At 42.6% G+C, this 14558-nt stretch overlaps 1 protein-coding gene across 1 annotated transcript in view; it reads left to right on the top strand.

Moving 5' to 3' along the window:
- The window catches only part of jag1b (jagged canonical Notch ligand 1b), a 36892-nt gene extending 24423 nt beyond the window's left edge, over positions 1–12469 (top strand). Inside the window, exons 14-26 of the mRNA XM_084736567.1 lie at positions 853–1017; positions 1108–1221; positions 1360–1473; positions 1656–1769; positions 2677–2793; positions 3512–3539; positions 4691–4776; positions 5367–5480; positions 5579–5688; positions 7959–8198; positions 8813–8944; positions 9156–9297; positions 10545–12469. Coding sequence (XP_084592693.1) covers positions 853–1017; positions 1108–1221; positions 1360–1473; positions 1656–1769; positions 2677–2793; positions 3512–3539; positions 4691–4776; positions 5367–5480; positions 5579–5688; positions 7959–8198; positions 8813–8944; positions 9156–9297; positions 10545–11020 — 1952 coding nt within the window. The 3' untranslated portion in view covers positions 11021–12469. The remainder of the gene's footprint in view (positions 1–852; positions 1018–1107; positions 1222–1359; positions 1474–1655; positions 1770–2676; positions 2794–3511; positions 3540–4690; positions 4777–5366; positions 5481–5578; positions 5689–7958; positions 8199–8812; positions 8945–9155; positions 9298–10544) is intronic.
- The last annotated feature ends 2089 nt before the right edge of the window (positions 12470–14558 follow it).

A 14558-nucleotide genomic window follows, 5' to 3' on the forward strand; every position in this document is an offset into this window, starting at 1 on the left:
GCTGGCTTTTCCCTTTTGCACAAAAAGTATTGAATATAGATATTGTTTGACTGGAGAAGTTTTGATACTACTTGATACTGGTCTACTTGAGTAATGGGTTTGACCCAACAAACCACTTTGTGGAAGTGGTTTGTTACAAAAGGTTAGATGTACAACAAACCATAGCAATATTCAAGACGTGCAAGAAGACTGATGCAACAAAAGAGACAATTCAACAAACTAATTTTACCACCTAAAGCACAAGCACCCGGTTGAGAAGGAGGAAAGTCAAAAATGGCCTTCCAAATAGATTTCAGAGGGATAAGCATATCTATCCCGTTTTCGTGTGAGATATTTTATTGCTTCATAGTTGCTAGCTAGCTAGCTAGCTATGAGTTCATTGAAGCAGACAGCTCTGCAGAGTCGTACAATTACAACTTAATGGCATTTCATAAAAGTCTGGAGGAGCAGCAGCGGCGGCGGCAATAAATGTAACAGAAACACTGGACAGTTTTAGGTGGCTGGAGGAACATCGTGAGCCAAAAACAATGGTTGTTATTCCACTGCACAGCACATTTGGGATCAGAGCTGCCAATATAGTCTGAAACACGGGAAAGTAGATAAAGACATGACATTAATTTTTCACTTACCTGATTGGACAGTTGTATGAGGCATTACACTTGCCCGAACACAGGGTGTACTTGCTCTGAGCACGTGGTACAGTCGGTCCTCGTCTTCCTCTTTTTGTGGCACAGTAGAACTTGCTAAACTAAATTCCCCCCTTGTTACAAACCGCATTTCAATGATTTGGAACAAATGGTTGTTCAAACAGGCCTCTTTCACTTTCTAAATACTCTTTCACTTTCTTCACAGTGATTGACAGCTGTACTGTTGCCGTGGCGTCAAACAGCACACCAGGAGGAGAGCGCTACATTTCATCGAATGTGTGTGGACCTCACGGCCGCTGCCGGAGCCAGGCTGGGGGCCAATTCAGCTGCGAGTGCCAGGAGGGCTTCAGAGGCACCTACTGTCACGAGAGTAAGACCCCGCAGAACAGAATACAAATCACAAAAAACATTCTCAATCTCCCATTTATCTGATCTTTCACTTGTGTTTTAAAAAAATCAGACATCAACGACTGCGAGAGTAATCCGTGCCGGAACGGAGGCACCTGCATCGACAAAGTGAGCGTGTACCAGTGCATCTGTGGCGACGGTTGGGAGGGCGACCACTGCGAGATCAGTGAGTAGGACTATTTGTCCTGTGACCTAAAACAAACCTATGCCTCCTTCATGGGACTGTTCATCATAAAATAGTCTGTTTGATGATGTGTTGGATGTACAGCCCATAAATCACACTCCTGTCCGATGTTTCCATCAGACATCGACGACTGCAGCACCAACCCCTGTCATAATGGAGGGACATGTCGAGACCTGGTGACTGATTTCTTTTGCGAGTGCAAGAATGGCTGGAAGGGAAAGACGTGCCACTCCCGTAAGAGCCCTATTTTTGTTTTTTTCCACACCCATGTAGTCTGCCTGTGCAAGCTCATGGTATGTGCTTATGGCTGTACATAATTAACCCCATCTTCTATACAATACGTGTGTGTTTAGTCAGATTCACGTGAATTCACAGCTTTAAAAGCAAAGTTTTAAGACTTTAAATGCTCCCTTCAGGTGAAAGTCAGTGTGATGAAGCCACATGCAACAACGGAGGCACCTGCCACGACGAGGGCGACACGTTCCAGTGCAAGTGTTCCCCAGGCTGGGAGGGTACGACATGCAATATAGGTGAGTCAACACAGTCACGGCGGTTTGGTTTCATGTCTGACACACACACACACACACACACACACACACACACCACAGAGAAGATTTCTGAGTGGGAGAGCTCCGTCTCGTCTCCAATATTAATCAGATCTGTCAGATCCACGAGATCCACAAACAGTTTTTATCCCTTCACTCTGTCAACGCTCCCCCCTCACCCGTCTTGCTCCTCGCCCATTTCTCCCTCTCATGTGAGTGCTGACAGATATCCGCTTAAAATCCCTGATTGCACTGACAATACACTTCAAAGACGTGGAATGCAGATTCCCTCAGAGAAAACGGAAACCTGGTGGAAAAAAGACAAACCAACAGCAGTTTTGTGTGACGATTTAAGGTTCAAAAGCGCTGATTTAACTGATAATCTTCTATCATTCTTGAGAATTTGGGAAAAAAGTATTTTTAAGGGTTTTGATTTTTACTCAATTATGTTCAGAAAATATACTTTAAAAGCTCAAACTCTTTGCTATTAAAACCTTGTAGCAGGCCAACGTCCTAGTGATTTTTGTTGACATCAGCTCTCTTCTCTCATTTTTAACAAAGTTTACATGTTATGACACATCTGATAGCATGATTTAATATTTAATGACTTTATTTAAAAATAGAAAGTTTACCCATGTTTAAGCAGTATTCACGCTTTTAACTGATTTTAAAATTTTTCGAAGTTATGAATTCTTGTCTGGGACACGGGGGTTTTCTACTTTAGAAAAAAAAATTAAAGCAAAAGAATAAATGTTCACCCCTGGAATTAAGAGTGTAAGTAGTAATGTTTTTTTAAGGGTTTTTTTTGGCAGGACATGATTTGTCCCAGTTCTCAAGAATGGGTGGGAAAACTTGTTGACAAAACTTCTCTTTGTGTTTCTCTCCTCCTCAGCCAAAAACTCAAGTTGCCTTCCAAACCCGTGTGAGAACGGAGGTACCTGTGTGGTGACCGGGGAGTCGTTCACCTGCGTCTGCAAAGAGGGCTGGGAGGGTCCCACATGCACGCAGAGTAAGTGTTCTTTAAAGGGGAATGTGGATGGGATAAAGATGGACAGTTATTGCTGTTAAATGATGATAAACCTCCTGCTACCCAGTGCAGAGGTGAAGTCCTGCATCTGATTAAATCAGACTCTCCCATCCCCTCTTGATCTCTACCTTTTTTCTTTTTTTAAATCTCTTTCCTCTCTCCCGGGCTGCTGCCGGCCATGAGAGGAGAAAGAGGAGGAGGAGGAGGGAGAAAGGGGCTCAGGAAAGTGGAGACAGATGTTTCTCCCCCCCACCCTCCTCCTCCTTGTCCAACACACACCCCTCTCTCCCCTCTCGTCGCTGCATTCCTGTCCAAACAGTGACATGTCGGCTTGTTCTGCAGCCCTCCTCCATTTCCCTGGCTTCCCTGTATGCATGTTCTCCAAAACATAAATTCCCCGACTTTTGTAAAGGGAGGGAGAAACAGCCGGGGTGGGAATCTGGGTGTGGAGGTGTTGTCGGTGGTGATGGTGGTTGGGGTACTTGAACTCAATTTTGATTGTTTGCTCTATGTTGTTAATAAGGCAGAGTAATCAGGCGGTGCGGCGTCCAGCCCAACACGCCTCTGCACACGCAAGCTCAGACGTGCTCTTTGCTGTCATGTGCGCTAAACAGTCATACATTAAAGAGAAGAAAAAAACAACACACTCACTACTTTCTGTCTCCCTCCTCCTTTCCCTGATTTTTTTTCTCTCTTTCAGATACCAACGACTGCAGTCCCCACCCATGGTAAGTGGAAGCCAAACATTTCCTGTAGATTTAGACAGATGTAAACAAGGCGCTCCTCCTTCGTCGGTAGTTTCTCACCTGCAGGCTTTCTCTCTCTCGCCATGTCTCTGCTGAGAACCAGGCGTACACCCATCCCCGTCATTCCTAGGATGCAATCAGTTAACACTCTTTTGTGAACTCCCTGGCACGTCTCTTATTTAACCACACACCACTGGAGCTAACTCCCAAAGTCATGCACCAATAAAAAGAAACAGGTCTGATTGCCCTAAAGGAATAGTCAGACAATGTGGTGTGGGGTTGTATCGATAGTCAGTGTATTATTGATGTTTGGCACGCTCCAACAGCAAAACATATCTTAGCCACTTCAAAAAGGTTCACCTAAAAGAAATCATTATCAGTTTAAGTTTACACTAATTCAGAATATTTTCAGTGCTTTACTTGGCTGTCAGCCTTTTCCAGTGATATTAGATAAGCCAAATCAACCAAACTCCATAGGTGAAATCAGTCATTTTACCTACAGAAAATGGGAGTTGCTGGTGTATCACTGCCCAGATTGATTTGTTTTTTTTGGTTACTGTGTGACTTTGGAGAATCCAAGCTAACCTTTTAAAACACAGAAGTCACACAAGAACACAAACAAACTAATCAGTTGAGGCAGCGGTAGACCAGCAACTTTTTTGTATTCTATGAGGTAAAATGACTGATTTTGCCTATGGAGTTTGGTTAGTTTGAAGAGAACAATATTTGGCTCATGTACTAGCAGTTTGCTGTCAGATGAGGCTGATGGCTAAGTAAAAGTCGTGAAAGTATCTTAAATATAGCATACACTTAACGTACATACAGCTTAGCTTCTGCGCTGGTACTCCTGCTTCTGGGCCGTACACAGTAGAGGTAATACACTGACTATCATAAATCATATAACCCCACTTCAAATAATACTAACTATGCCTTAACTTTTCATCCAGTGCCGTCATCTGATTAAAAATTTAATATATTTGTTTTGTAATTCCCCTTTAATTACCTTTAAGAAATTATGTTGACTGGAGAGAAAATTCGAGTCTGAAATGGTTTCATAGTAAAGCAGCGTCTGTGAAACAAGCCTGAGGGTGGGGATGCTGAAATACAAAGTGAACCTTTTTTTTTTTCTGCAGCTACAACAGCGGAACCTGCGTCGACGGGGATAACTGGTACCGCTGCGAGTGCGCCCCAGGCTTCGCTGGTCCAGACTGTCGGATCAGTGAGTATTAACCCTGCCTCCCCGCTCCTCCCTGATCCCTGTTTGAGTCGGGCCCCGGCCGCGGGACAGTCGCAGTCGCTCCAAATGGAAGGTCTAGCCGGCCAATTATCTGTGCGTTGGGCTGCAGGCCAGGCCGAGCCATTTCGGTGTCACTCCACCGGGCCTTGCTGCTGTCCCCGGGGGAAACCGGCTTAGCAGGCCAACAGCTAATCAGCCATGCTCTCTGACACTGATTACACAGATTGTTTTCCCTCTTAAAGGCTTTCAGATGGCCACATTCTTTCCCATTGCAAACCCTTTGTTCTGCTAAGTCCAGCCCTTAGCTCCTGCATACCTGCTAATGATGCTGCCTTTAATAAAGCTGCATGGGGCAAAAACGTCCAGGGCTGATTTAAAGCATGTTTGCTTGTTTTTATTAACTGGCGTGTATGTGTATGTACTGTTCAAATGACACATGACCTCAGTGAATTTAGCTTAGGAATTAGATTTGTGTGCCGACTGCTTAACCCAATATTTGTGTGCTGTCTGGCTGTGCTCTTTATCCCAAAAGGGAGCCGTTTCTTACCTCTCTCCCCTCTCCTCTGTGACAGATATTAATGAGTGCCAGTCCTCTCCCTGTGCCTTTGGCTCCACCTGTGTGGATGAGATCAACGCGTATCGTTGCCTGTGTCCACCAGACAGGACCGGTCCCCACTGTCAAGAAGGTACAAGTCTTGACTAGATCATAAAGGACAAATCCACGTTAAAAAAACCCCACACCTTTTGTGTTATATTTCTAACACTGTGGTTGTGTTTCACACAGTGACAAGAAAACCCTGCTCTGTCAATGGACACGTCACCCCTGATGGAGCAAAATGGGACGAAGACTGCAACACTTGCCACTGTTCGAATGGAAAAGTTGTGTGCACAAAGGTAAATTTAAACAAACTAATTCTGCATACGCACTAAGGCTGGGTTGCACCAACAAGGGCTGCCTCGGCTGAGATGGACTGAGCAAAACTCGATGAGTTTTATGATGCCGTTCAATCATCAGATCCATTAAATGTGTCTGTCAGTTGCTGCCAGGCAGTCTCTCTTAAGTCAACCAAAAAGTTTTTCTCAAAGGAGGAGAAATGAGAGCTTCTCTGCTGAGCCATCATGAGAGCCAAATAAGTTTTTAGCTAGCTGACAAACAATGTTAAGTTGACTTTTTAAATAGATGTCAAGTAATTATAAGTTTAATATTTTCTTTGCTAGCTAGCAAACAGTGGAGTGTTTTGTTAAGGAATACAGAGCAGCCAAAAGTTAATGCCAACGCCTGTTTTGCTTAGGTAGATCAAATAGAGATACTAAACTGAGATTAGTTTTTAATTGCGCAACAGAGCCCTGCTAAACTTTAAATCTGGATTTGCTCATTTTAGTTAGTTTTGCTAAACTCTGACTAGAACTAATCTTGGAATAAATTCATCGTTGTTGGTGCAACCCAGTCTATATGTACAAACGATGTCTAGGTGAAGTATTTGCGGGGGTTCTGTGCAGCCGTGAAGCACATGATGTCATTGTTTAGGGCTGTGGAGGTGAGCCATGCAGTAAATGGTTACAGACTGAAAGATTCTGTGGGTGGTTAAACTTCCTTGTCATTAGAGATTGCAGGTAGTGCCACGTCGGGCCACAAGACAACAGTCTCACACACAGGGTGGTGTTGGTTTGGGAGTGTCAAATTCCATGCAGAGATGATGCAGTTTGTTTTGAAAAGAAACACAAAGCCACTGTTTAGAAATAGGTGTCAGATGCCAGTTCAGAATTTCCCAAAGTTCCAGTGGGTAAAGATTGGATGATGTACAGCAGAGGCCTGAAGTAGTGCTATCACTCTCCTGCTCGTCTCACCACCTGATGAACAATGGTGCCTCACTGATCCCGCTCCCCTCAGGAGGGAAATGCATCATGGGGTGAAAATGATCACTGGCTTGTAAGGTAGCATGTTAACATGGTCTGATATGGGAACAAAATTATGTGGGTTTCAACGTACCTTTGCTAACAGTGGCTCGTGTGTTTCCTGCATATTACAGAAGCATATCTTGACATGCAATAGAAATGAATCTATACAGAGCCACTATTATGCCTGACTGGGAAAACCGGTGCCATTGATTCGATTTTTCTAATCTGTTTACAGTCCTGTTTAGAGATGGGCATTAAATCTCTGGTGTTCAGTGCTACAGGGGCATTTCAGTCAGGACCATAAAAGTGACATTTGTGTGCCAGAGTTTGGCAAAATTTTCATATGTAATCAGAAACTCTGATTAAAGAATAAGTAAAAAATTTATTATAGTATTTCACAAAGAAGCAAAATCTTTTTGGAGCTCAAACAAAGTCAAAAAAGCAAGCACAAAATTATAAATGATATAAGTGCACAGATTAGCATTGATAAATGTCAGTAACAATGACAAACCTGTTCTTTTCAAAAAAAAAAAAGAAAAGACAAATACAAGATTAATACTAAAACAGATGATGTACACGAATGTTTGCACAGGGAACTGCTATGATTGGTCAAGTCTGTGGAAAAGTTTCAGTGATAGTGAATTCTGCACGACCTTGCAAATTTGTCCTGAGACTCAATTTGTGAATCGTTGCGATTGCAACATCCCAACTTCCTAGAGGGACTGACAAAGACATTGCCAACATGCTGATGTTTAGCAGGTTTCCATGTTTATGCACAACAGAAGATGACGGGGCGGCCATTAGTTTTGGAGATTATTTGGTCATTAAGTGAAATTTGAATTTATTGCATCCTGAGGGGGACATGAATGTCTACTGAATGTCACTGGCAACCCATGCTTATTCTGGGAATTCTGACCGCCTGTACAAAGTTTCATGTTAACCCACGCAGTAGTTTTTGAGATACTTCAGTCTGGGCCAAAACTGATGGACAGACAGACGTTAAGACTTGTTCTCCATGAAATCAGATGAAACTGTTTTCCCAGGTAAAGTTGAGTAGCACAGTGAATAGTACGTTAGCAATACATTAGAAAGAGATTTTTCTTTTGACAATTTTATGTTTTGTGGTCATGGTGAAGGAACCACAACCACTTTTGTCCACCAGTGCCTCCAAAATCAACACAATATGAAAGATTCTTGTAGTAGCGTCAAAGAAAAGTGCATGCCATCATGTCAACACTGTTTCCCCTCATGTTTTTCCTCTCCAGATGCGTTGTGGTCCTACATCCTGCCACCTGGGTGCCAAAGGTCGTGGTGGGTGTCCTTCAGGCCAGAGCTGCATCCCCATCAGGGAGAGCCACTGCTTCGTCAAGTCTTGCACCGGCCTCGGCGAGTGCTGGCGCTCCAACCCTCCCCCGCCTCCCACCAAATGCCACCCCAGCTGCAGTTACCAGGACAACAGCTGCGCCAACATCACCTTCACCTTCAACAAGGAGACCATGCCTCGAGTAAGTTACCTAGGCACCAGGGAGAGACAGATTGAATTAAAGGGTCATTTTTCATGCCTCTCCTCCACCACCACCACTCTTAAATGAAAGGGAGCAGCAAACTGTGAAAGATCAGGTTTTCAGAAGTGCTCCGCCATCCGTCCTGGCCAGAAGGCTTTCTAGTCTTAAGACAATTCAGTCACGTATCCAAATGTTCCAGGAGGAAAAACTGTGGGAATATTTTTCTCTCCTCTCTGTTTTTGTTGACTGCATCCAAATTTTTTTTTGTCTTCATGAGAATCAAGCATTCAGGACTTTGCAGCTCATGCCAATCCCTTCTTAACCCGACCGCACTGCAAGATTAATTTCAGGATCATATGGATCCGAGCTGAACAGGACCACTGGCGACTCTGTCACCACATAGGATCATCACTCGCCAGTTCCCTAACAAGCATGACAGCAGATAGTGACAAGCATATGAGCCTGTGGTCTTTAATCTAAATGAGGTGGATCCCAACCAGATAGCATGTTGAACCTACTGCCAACGCAGTCCCAGCGCTTCCTTTTTCTTCCTGATTGCCCGCTTTCTTTTTTCCATGTGCATTAACATTTCTTTTCTTCTTCTTCGTGTGCAGGGCTTGACTGTGGAGGATGTGTGCAAGCAGCTGAGGCGCTTGTACGTAGTGAAGAATTTCTCCTTGGAGCATTCTGTGTCCATAACCTGTGACCCCTCATTCTCAAACAGCAATGAGATCCACGTCTGCATCGTAAGTACTTCCTCCCACTCCCAGTCTGCCATATGTTTGTCTGCCTCTATTAATGCATGCTAAAAAAAAACCTTTGCTTTATAGCCTTAAGACATGTTCTAATGGGATGAGCAAGGAGTTATGTTTGGTTGCTTTGTCATCACTTGACAGCAAGTACACACAATCAAGGGAGACAAAAATTCAAACGTTACTGTCTTCTTGTCACTTGCAGTCTACTGAGGATCATCGCTTGGACCGGAGCCCGATTAAAGAGATCACAGACAGGATAATTGACCTGGTCAGCAAACGCAACGAGAACAACACCATCATCGCTGCCATCATAGAGGCGCGCGTGCCAAGCCCCAGCAAACCTGGTATGAACCGCCTCCACACTTTGCCCGTGAAATTTTTCCAGACTTGCACACACTTGCATGTTTTGAAATCTTTTTTGTTCTTTTGGTTTGAAAATGTGATAAGAGCCAAGCACTGAGTATGACAACAGTGCCGCTTACCAAAGAAAATCGTGGATGTGTGAAATAATTCCTAACCTCCCACGTAACTCGGGCCACCCCGGTCTGCCATCTCATCATCGCGATTGTAATGGAGCTTAAAAAGAATCTAGCCAACATTTCAATGGAAAGAGCAGAGCCGCTTGGCTACATGGCTTTAGATTGGCTCGTCCTGTGACTGGCTGGACTAGTAAGACTCCCGCATGTGTCCACCATTCATCAACGCAGTGACAGCAGACTGCCGCCGCGGCCAAATAGAAGCAGCCTCCTCCCCTGTTCAGGGCTCAGAGGTCAGGTTGCACTGGCAAAAGCATGCTAATGATTTAGCAACCTTGCTTTTGTGTATTGTTTAGAGCTACTACAAGAAGTTTTTAACTGGTTATGAAACTGTCAGTTTATTACTGATGTCTTTACTGATGTCTTTATATGACCTACATAAGCAAACAAGACCATTTACAAGATGATTTGCTATTTCTAAATAGTTATTCTTAAGGAGAAATCTGTCATATTTGCAGTAATAAATCGGAAAATGACAAAGATAATGACATCAGAGCTGCAGCCATGGTGCCCTCCTTTGAATTTTTTATTCCAGGCCAGAATGACCTGTGCTTGTTGCCTGTTTCACGTTAATTATAATTCAAATTATTGCCCAGTAGTCTGCCGAATGACACAAGTCATAACAAAATATCAATTATCTTGTTTTAGGAGTAGATGTTTAATGAATAACATGAGTTTTGAACCAAAACTCCAGTGTTTTCTCTGACCAGGGAACTTTTGTTTTCAGGTGAACAGCGTACAGCTTAGGACTCATCATTGCAATTGCTACATATTGCTCTTTTAAAGCCTGATACCAGGTTGGATTCTCCAAGAAATCAAATGAAATAAGCCTGTATTTACAGCCACAGTTATAGTAAGTTGTAGGTTAGCCAGTTAAAAAGAAGCAGGAGGAGATTTTTATTTAGATAATTTTACTCTTGTTGTTATAATTTGTGGTTTTTGTGGTAGAAACACTACCACTTTTGTTCACTGGGGTTCCTTGTAGTAGCTTTAACTGATTCTTTTACATTTGCTGTATCTCTCTGACCCATGTTCCTCCTCTTCTCTGCCACCAGACTACCTAGTGCCACTTCTCAGCTCCATTTTTATAGTAATCTGGGTCCTTGTGCTGGTCTCCATCTTGCTGTGGTGCATGCGCCGCCGGCGGAAACAGAGCAACCACAACGGGACGTCGGCCACCGGCTCGGAGGACAACACAACCAACAACGTGCGGGAGCAGCTCAACCAGATCAAGAACCCTATAGAGAAGCACGTGGGCCTCACGGTGGCCATCAAAGACTACGAAAACAAGAACTCCATCATTGCCAAAATAAGGACAAATCATCCCGAGGGGGATGAGGACGACAAGGAGAGGCACTTACAGAAGGGCCGCTTTGCCAAACAGCCAGCATACACACTGGTGGAGAGGGACGAGAAGACGCCCATCTCCAATCCCAACTCCACATCCAAAAACCCTAATTGGACTAATAAACAGGACAACAGAGACTTGGAGACAGCAAACAGCATAAACAGGATGGACTACATTGTATAGCAGACAGCTGTGTTGCTGTGCAACCAAGCCTTATGCCTTCACACCCCGGTGGTGGGTGAAACGGGGGAGCCTTGGCATGAGTAGTTAGTAAACTGTCATGTCAGACGTGACCCCACAGTATTTTCAGATATTCCCCGTGTTAATTTAAGTTTTGACAAGCTGGCTTACACTGGCAGTGACAGTTGCTTTGGTTGGCTGGAAACACAAGGCACTGGTATACATTTCACTGTAGGACTAGTGGCAAAAGTGTCCTCCTCTGCATTTCACTTCCCTTGTTTTTTTTTTTTTTAATTTAGTGGACACATGGAAGGGGCTCCTGGTGTAATTGTTGTACAATGACTAAAAACTACCCGACGTGTTCAACACTAGAGCTAATTACTTTTAGTATGTGTTTGAATTCTTTCTAGTTCCGTTTGGAGAAAGTGCCTTTTCAGCTTTAGACTTCAGCAACTGTCAAATGAGAAAAAAAAAGATCAACTTTATTATTTATTTTTATTTTTGGGGGGGGTGTGGGCGGGGGACGGGAGGGTTCAATGTCAGCAGTTGCTGCCAATATGAAGAATTTATGTGTCGATTTAGAACATGTAGATATGTACATTTTTTTATTAATCATTGTGTATATTTGATTTATTAACTTAATAATCAAGAGCCTTAAGATATCATTCCTTTTTATTTATATGTTCTGTCTAGTTTGAAGGTTTTGATAGCTGTGGAAGCCTACCATTTCTTTCAATGACTTAATTTTTTTTTCAACGCATTCTATAAAAGCCAAAATTTCAAAGAAGACAAAGGATGGGCACTTTTTCGCCTGAAAGAAAGACTTTTTCTTTTGTTTTTTTTTTCCACACATTTGACATTTCATTATTTGTTGCCAGGACCTTGATTGAAGGCAAGTGAGGTTAGGACAACAAAAGATCACGGCTGCTGCAAGGGACGGACATGGTGGCAGACATATTGCTTGCCACTAATGGATTAATACTTAAGGGAACAAAACAAAATATCCTTCAGCAGCTCCAGTTTAACCCATTGACACGTTTCAAAAGGCTGTCAAAGTCCACCAACTTGCAAGGCAAGTCGCATCGACATGACACACCAGAATTCCCATCTGCTTTAGTCAGCGTAATATCATAAGCTAGACCACGAGTACTTGAACAGTAGGGGGGCGATGGGAACACTGTAGAATCAGAACAAATACACTGCCTTGCTTGGCAAGAATCTGCTTTGTTTCTGTGCACATTTGTTTCTTTTTAAAAAAAAATGAGGCTCTTAAAGACAAACATGTTTTATCTCATTTGTTAACCCTTTGAGATCATGGCAACATTTTGTCCTATTTTTTGACTTTGTGTTATGAACTTGAGAATTATGTGTTGATCTGGCAATATATTTTTGAAAGTCATATTTATTAAATATTTTGTATGAAAAGAGAATTAAAGTTGTCTTTGTTCTGGAGAGAGCGAGTGACGCGTCTGTCTGTGATGCATCAAGCCAAACATGTCAGAGCATATGAAAGGTTTCTCATGCAGCTGGCGTGGGAACCGCTGCTGGAGAGACATCATAGACTTGAGCAAGGTCTCTGTCCAAATGTGTTTACAGCTAATTACGTTGTAGCAAGCCATCCTCGTATTAAGTCAAATCCCGGAGACAAAAATACCCTCGCTCCTCATGATCCTCACACAATGTCGGTCTTGTTGGTCTGGTTTAACTAAAGCTTAACTAAAACCTTTCAAGCTAGGCCTGAGAAGTTGCAGAGTGGAGCTGATTTTAAGACTTACTCCCCTGCAGAATCTGTTTAAAAGGATTAAAGCCAAGATTATTACCACCTTAAACTTATTAGGACTTAAACAGTTGGGTCAGTTTCACTAATCCACCATATTGTCGTCGTCTTGATAAGAACAGAGTTGGCTTCTGCTCGTCTTCTCGGGTTACACCCTCTGATACTGACAGAGAATGGGAACGAGCACTGGATTATTAACCCTTAAATGGGCAAGCACATTTTAACATTTAGGGAAATTAATTGCTACCTGTCAAAATAATTTATTATTTTTAAATATGACCTTTAGTTTCCAATTTAGCCTCATCTCCTGAGATACATTGCACAGGTTAAGTGGAAACAACATGGATGCCACTACAGGTAGATTTTAAGGTTATAGGTTATATACTTGCTCTTCTGACTTGAGGGTGCGTGAATTATCCCCGTCTGAAAATCTTTTATCCGATTACTTCAACACCACATAAACGCACTGTTTTTCCTGTTTTGATTCTACCATCTTTCTGTAGTTCCTCTACACGTGACAATGGAAGCTAATGAAAAAAGAGGTGTTTCGAACAGTGATTACGCAAAAATGTGTACATTGGTGAATTAATCAATACACATTTAAGAATAAACAATGTAGATAAAAGATTAAGGAAAGTTATTTTGAATATTATTGTAATATATTTGTAAACATTATGGTAAAGGACACATTTGAGGCAACCTCTTTAGGGCAGTTTTGACAGTTTTTCTCTGGATGGTTAAGTATTAACTTTGGTTTTCAGTTTCTAAAACGGGGCACAGCAAACTACCTGGATAGAGCTCCTGGTTGGTTTGGGGTCATTCAGTTTGCATACAAACGGTTTTGCAAAGGACAGATTAGCTTAACTTTGCATTTCGTTCTCACTAAAGTTGTGGAGAAGGTCAAGGCACCGCTGGAACAGATTCCAGACAGTCCTTTTTCCTGTTCCAGTAAAATGACTGGCAGTGTCACGCCCAGTGAGGTCACGAAAACACCTACACACCATTAAGCATCTTATTTGGCATTTGCTATCACGAACTCAGATGAACTTTCCTCCAAATTTCTTGGCTCAGTCGGTGTGCAAACACAAGAAGTAACACGAGCACTGAGCAATGACATTTGGCATTCTTGTTACTAGCTTTGAGTAAACAATGACTATGAAATGGATAGAATACATGTTTAGGGATTAAACATTAATACTGCATAGGTTGTCTGCTTTCTGTTATATTATTTTGCAATATCAATTTTGGCCGCCTGAAAATAGGTGATTATTCCTGTTTTATTCCCTTATCTGGACAGTGTTTCCTCCTGGATACGGATATTAAATTCCTGATTATCAAAGTTGTGAAACTCTAAAACAAAACATGAATAAGTAACTATGCTTACATCATGGCCAGTGTGTCTCTGTCGATGTCCGCTGCCATTTTGTATTTTGGATACAAATTACGGTATGAGCATATTTTTGAATGTTGGCTTGAAGTCACATGACCTGCGTACTTGTCTCTCTCATGATATAAAGTTCACAGACTTAATGCCCCCCCCTCCCACAGCCTGTTAAATGACTGGGTCCCCCAGGATACAGAAATCATTTCAGGGCTAACATCACTGTTGTTGGACAGAATTTCGTTGTCAGATTGCCACGAGCATCAGCCAGTCTGGACCGAGTGTGAGCAAAACAATGTGCAGGGGTCTACATGTTATTTCATGCTGGCTGATCCCCGAAAATTATCAGCCTATTTACATATTTCCACAAAGATTCAGAGAGA

This window comes from Lutjanus erythropterus, chromosome 14 (assembly GCF_056507025.1).
Source record: "Lutjanus erythropterus isolate fLutEry1 chromosome 14, fLutEry1.hap2, whole genome shotgun sequence".
Taxonomy (NCBI): domain Eukaryota; kingdom Metazoa; phylum Chordata; class Actinopteri; order Lutjaniformes; family Lutjanidae; genus Lutjanus; species Lutjanus erythropterus.